Source organism: Mytilus trossulus, chromosome 11, assembly GCF_036588685.1.
Source record: "Mytilus trossulus isolate FHL-02 chromosome 11, PNRI_Mtr1.1.1.hap1, whole genome shotgun sequence".
NCBI lineage: Eukaryota > Metazoa > Mollusca > Bivalvia > Mytilida > Mytilidae > Mytilus > Mytilus trossulus.
Window position 1 is genome coordinate 58,170,126 of NC_086383.1, and position 6,639 is coordinate 58,176,764.

Sequence of the window (6,639 nt, forward strand, 5' to 3'; positions counted from 1 at the left end):
GAGTATAGATAAAACATAAATGTTAAGACAAGTTTTAGTTTTCTATAAAGAATGCAACTCCAAATATGTTCAAAATGAAATATCTAGGGAGACCAATCATTATATTTTGTTTTAAATTTTGTCACGAAAGACGTAAAAATTCAGCACACCTTTACTTTTAATGACATCATAAATAAAACTGTTCGAATGCATTTTCTCAAATGATTATTCGGTAAATGTAATTTGACTGCGTAAAAAGCACAGCTGTAATTTATTCTAAAAATTCCCTACTTAATATTGCGCAAATGATTACAATGTTTACGTCCAAATACAAGGCCAATGCATTGAAAATAACAATATTTTCGTAACTTAAGAGGTCAACAGTTGATAAGCAATGCATATAAAACAATGAATATATATGTCTATCTAAGAGCGAGCGGATAATTCAACGGGTAAGGTGATGCTTCTTTGAGCTTTTAGAACACCGTTTTTTGTGTATGATTTTTAGCATTTAAAGGTTTTTCAACGTTTACACGTTATTGTCCATTTTGAGTTGCTGTGATTTCATCAGTTTTCGTTACCTTGATTTGTTCCTCATTTATCTTTATCAAGTTCTTTGCGAAAACATTCGGGAATAAAAGATTGTTTTGAAGGGTTTTAACTTTAAAAAGCCAAGGTTGTGTCTGTTCTATGGATTCTTGTGGCTTAAATATTCATTAACTTGAAAGTGAATAAAATATCAAGCGAAACCAAAAGTTAAAGGTACAATACTCTTAGAATATTTTTTTAGAAATGGTTGCATTAAAAATTTGATAGAATAAATTCAATCTAATTTTAAAGGAGAGGTGATGTTTTCTCTGCTGATATTTAGGAACAAGGCATTGTCATGGATGAGCGTATAAGAGTAACGTCAAACAATATACCAGGTGTCAACAGTGTTATATCAAGTTGGTGCCCTTCTTTCGATTTTGACTGCCATCTGATGTTTACAACGAAGACTCAATTTGTGATTGATTCATAAGCTGATAACAATTTTGAAACCTTTAACTGTGAAGAACATGGACGAAAATACTATATATTCATATTCAAGGTTAAATACCTTTATTCAATTGCAATAGTAAAATATTTGAAACTCATAAAACATTCGAAGACGATCTTGAAATAAAAGGATGATTTGAATTTAGTGTCGATTTATTCGTTGGAATTATAAAATTGCGAATTTTAAATTGTAATTTCAAAATGATTTGCATAAAGGATAATATATATCTTTTGACTGCTTCACAGATAATGATGATCTTGTTCCTTTTGCTGATTGCCAGTGTGTCTTGTTTTCCAGAGGTAAGTTACACATTGTTGCTCTTTATATAAGATATATTTACAAAAGTAAGTCATCAAAATACTATTCGATGACAAATATGAAAAAATGGAAAATCCTAAGTTAACTTTTTATATCTATGTCTGGTTTAAATCAGTCCACATTTCGGGTTTTATACTTCCTTGTATTTATGTCGTTAGGCATCATGGACAAAATTATGTGCTTACTAATTTTCATTCATGTGCTAGTATTATCTCAACATAAAATATAAAAGCAACTTGTAAGCTGAACCTATTGAAGAGTTTTTTTTATATTGGTAGAGCTACTCTATGAATGCAAACATGAGGCATTGAAAACGTGACAGCTGAAAAAATGAATTAATCACAAATCGTCGAATGAAGAAATTGATAGAGTTGACCTAAAATGGCATGGTGTAGGCAGAGTAAAATGTGCGCAAATGCATCACAAAACAAGTTTTTAAAAAACTTGAGTCAACAGTTATGTATTTAAAGGCAACTAATTCTATTCACAATGTCCTTAAAAAAGTAAAATCCCAAAAATACCGAACCTCAAAGAAAATTTAAAAAGGAAAGTCCCTCATCAAATGGCAAAATCAAAAGCCAAAACACACCAAACAAATGAATATAAATTGTCATATTCCTGACTTGTTATAAGAGATAATGAAAATTTGGACTAACGGTTAGCTAACCTTTGGTTTACAAAATGTGTAAACGTTTTTGTGCTATATTTGATAGCATTTTTAAAAATACGAATAAACATTTATTTTTTATTTCGCTATACAGAACTTTAGAGCAATTGTGAAAGTTGACGGGAAACCAGTTCACGTAGATTTCGTTCTCGATCTTGAGAAAAACACATTTGTGGTCACTGTTGGTAGAGTCAGCCATCTTGGACCAACATTCTCAAGTACCGTTAATCTTCATGACTTCAATATGGTATGTTCACTTACAATGTACTTTACTACTAAACAGTTATCGGATTGTATTTTATTAAAACAACAAAGTTGTGAATTCTGTTTGAAAATCACTTTGTTCATTTTCCATGTTTACGATTTATTCCTTGTCATATAACCCCGACTAATTGGCTATATACAACAAAAAGAAGTACCAATGTAAGAACTGATATAAATAATCAAAGGTCTTATCACACTATCTAATTGATAACATCTAAAGAGAGGGGTAAAGTACTAAATAAGCGTTGAACTTATACGTTTAGGTTCAATTGAATGGCCAATAACACTACAATGGTCATATATTGATTGTGTCTAAACTAACGAACTCGTTTAACGACGCCGTAATAGAACTATGAAACCAAATTGATATTTCTGAACGAATTGCGTATTTGTTTTTAAATTGTAACTTTTTGTATAAAGGGTTTATATCTACATACATGTTCTTCTTAAATTCAGCAAAAACTAGCATTTAAACGGATAGATGCTGGAATATGTTATGTTATTCATATGGACGAGAATCTTTCAGAACTAAGTACTCGACTACATAACATGACAAGGTAATATAAATGTATTGGTACTCAATGTACAATATAAACACGCCGAAAAATTAAGACACATCAAAAAGGTTTGTTTTGGATTGACGTTGATCTGTTTGCGAAAGAGTTAGGATAACCGTTTGAATTTAATATGCATAATGTCTTAAAGACAACGAGATTACCCATTTACGCACTTTTTTTTTAAACTGATTGCAGCAATAGCATGTAGAAAACAAGGAAGATACAGAGTTGGTTATTTAATGTAGACGGCACATATAAACTAAAAACAATGACAGCCTTTTTATTTATAAAGTTCTTTATTCTGTTTTTAGTCATTTTTTATATTGTGCTATTTTCGATTATTGTAAAAACTGCATGTCACCTTACACAAATAGGAGATTTGGTATTGGTGCAAATAGATCTACTTTAAACTAGAGTCTAACTGGTGAAGAATTAAAAACCAACGTCCCTTAAGTGCTCAAAAACTAAACCGTATCGTCCGCTTCATAAATAAAACAGTATCGTCCGTTTAAAAAAACTGAACCGTATCGTCCGCTTAAAAAAACTAAACCGTATCGTCCGTTTAAAAAACTAAACCGTATCGTCCGCTTAAAAAAACTAAACCGTATCGTCCGCTTCAAAAAACAAAACCGTATCGTCAGCTTCTGAATTCTCCAACATAACAAAATAAAAGTTCAAGCGAAATAATGTGAGAGGTAAAATTGGTAACTCTAGCAAGGCACTAAGCTCAATTTTATAGTAATGTTAACGTTAAAGCATTAAAATGTAATTAGAAAAAAGTTACTCAATCGATTGTTAAAATTGAATAGCAAAGATAGCTCGAAAAATACTTTCAGAAAAAAAGAAAAGCTATTAGATCACCTAACACGGGTTTTGATATTATTATTCGCAGTTTGTAAAGACGATGAACAAACAAAATAAAGAGGGTACAACGAAAGGATATATTCTTCTGATGTTTCGTTCTTGTAATATCTCGTTCCGGAATAATTTCATTAACATGTGACACAAGTGGAAAGTATTAATGAATTAAGAACAAACAAAAAATTCATACGTACTAAGCGGAGTGTAAAAAATATGCACTTACAATAATCAGTTTTTGAGTATGAAGTTTGTTAACATGTTTTATCATATACTTGTATAAAATATTAGTAAAATTTTACAGTTCAATAACATTTAAAAATATCAAAAGGCTATAAAAGGATTATCTAGGTTTATTGACCAGATTCCTTAGAATTTCCATAGCGGGCTGATAAAGGTACCTTTATTAACTGCTTCCGGAATGTTATCACATGCCTTTCCGTTAATTTCCGTGACGTTTATCACATGCAACTTCGTGCATTTCCGGAAATTTGTTTGAAAACGGCAAGGATTTGTATAGTCAGCTCTTGGGCTGATATCATAACCTCGGGCCGATAAAGGGTCTGATATGAAAAATGCCATGTAATAATCTATACATATGATTCTTTTCAAGTGGGCAACAATTGATAACACATGGGAAAATTATTTAAAAATGTAAAATGACCGTAGCAAAACAATAGGGGTCTGATGTTGTTACTTTATTAGTCATATATATGCCAGTTCACATCGTAAATAACTAATTTTATTTTGGCATATACTTGTAGTATTTGCGCCGTGCTTGGAAATTTAAAAATTGTTTCAGCGTTCGCTTAAATTGTATAAATTTCAAGATTTTGATAAAGTTTTAATTTGAATTGACATGATTCATTTGTCATTGTGCAATTACCGAGGAAGGATATCTGTTATCCGAAATATCTAACATATTGTTCGTTTTATTGTGTTTTTTGGTGAACTTGTATCCTTTTAGATTTGATTTATATATTGGGTCTAATATGCATGTTATACAAAATAATTACTGCATTTCTGTTTTAGTGAAATATTTGCACCTAATCTACCAAAACATGTCTATCGACTCACCAAAACCAGCATGTCGAATGAAAACCTGATTGCCTATGCCGGTTCAAAGATTGCCAACTTTTGTCGTGGTTATCAGACCAAATATGCACATAGAGTGGACGATGGTTAGTTTAATAGCTTTATAGGAATCCGTCGTAAGATGGACTGAAGCATCTTGTTGTTAAATTCAGAATTATTCATGCATGATTGTTCGGGTAAAATCAAAAAAGATCTATTTGATTAATTTTGTATCATATGAATAAAGGATATCTGTATTTCCAAACACATTTTTGATTCGTGTATATAATTTTTCCTTTTTAAAATAATTTTCATACCTGATACACTTTTTAGGTGCATCTTGATCTTTCCATAACTACAGAGTTTTGATTTTTCGATTCTACCATAATTTTCGACAAATAAATTTTCCAAGTGTTCATATGGTGTTTCAAATATCTATTAGCATTTGGCAATTTTGGATTAATATGTTTAGGGTTTTAGTCTCAATCAGACCTCATTTCTATTTACTCAATGATATATTGTCTAAAATATACTGTAATGCTGGGTTTTTATCAATTGTCGAATTCGTTTTTTAAAATACTATATGTTTACGAGAATTGCTAGCACTAGTTAATTAAAGTGTCAATTGATAAAGAATGTAACAGCAGTGTTCAACTTTTTAGTTGTCAAGCTAGAATGTTTTGGTATTGTTCTATAAATGGGACTAAATTTGAAATATACACTTTAGTATGTTGTAAAGAGCAAACTGATTGCTGACCCACACTACATATCGTATCAGTAGAAACAAGGGTTTTAAGGCATTTGTTTGATATCATTTCGGGGATACGTTATTCTTTCTGCACCCTAACACTTTCTGTTAAGAAAATTAACTAAATTTTCCTATGTTTATAAGCAATGTATTTGTAAATCTTTGATAATAAGTGAAGGCAGTTTCCTTTTTTGTAGATGAGATTCACAGACGGGCGTTGTTACAACAGGTATCGGATAATGTTGCTTGCGGCTGTGACCGTATTAAAATGATTATTTGAAATTTCTACATTTACCAAATTATCACAATAAAGGGGTATTAAGTAGTTGGACTTAAATGACTTATTGGTTATTTGATCTCAAAGAAAATAAAACATTATATTTAGCAGTTAAAAGGGGGGAAAAACCTGTAATGCAATATTTCAAATATGTAATTCAACATTACCAATATGTTATTCAATATAACCAATATGTAATTCAACTTATCTACTACATTTGTTGATTTTATCTTTGTTTTAATCGTCCTTTTCGAATGGTTTAAACCAAAGACGAAGTAGTATGATTGTCAAAACGAGAACTCTCCACAAGAGAAAAACGACACATAAATTAACAACTATAGGTCATTGTACGGTCTAGAACAACTACCAAAGCCCATAACACATACTAGTAGCTAGCTATAAAGGCCCCGAAATCAAACATGTTAACTAAAAATATCAAACGAGAAAACTAACGGCATCATCAATGAACAACACATGATCATAAATCAATATCTTACACAGCAACATGTTTTATGTAAAAAATTAACAAAAAACAAATATGTAACACATAAACAAACGACAACCACTGAATTACAAGCTCCTGACTAGGGACAGGCACATACATAAATACATACATAAATACTGTGGCGGGGTTAACATGTTAGCGGGATCATAACCCTCCCCTAACCTGGGACAGTGGTATAACAGTACAACATAAGAACGAACTATAAAAATTAGTTGAAAAAGGCTTAACTCGTCAGATAGACAAAAAATACAAGTGGACGTGGCCGGGTACTTATACATCCCGACCCAAAAAATCCACAATGAACAGATCTGAGAGTACTCGCAGTTTTCTGACATCTAGTTTAAAGCCACTAA

At 31.1% G+C, this 6,639-nt stretch overlaps 1 protein-coding gene across 1 annotated transcript; it reads left to right on the plus strand.

Annotated features, from left to right (window-relative positions):
* The first annotated feature begins 357 nt into the window (after positions 1-357).
* On the plus strand, positions 358-5,835 carry LOC134690504 (uncharacterized). Its single transcript, XM_063550474.1, has 6 exons — positions 358-431; positions 1,264-1,317; positions 2,098-2,250; positions 2,724-2,824; positions 4,715-4,863; positions 5,702-5,835. Exons 2-6 carry the CDS (start codon positions 1,267-1,269, stop codon positions 5,782-5,784), a joined length of 537 nt encoding a protein of 178 aa, XP_063406544.1. The 5' UTR covers positions 358-431; positions 1,264-1,266; the 3' UTR covers positions 5,785-5,835.
* Positions 5,836-6,639: the final 804 nt, after the last annotated feature.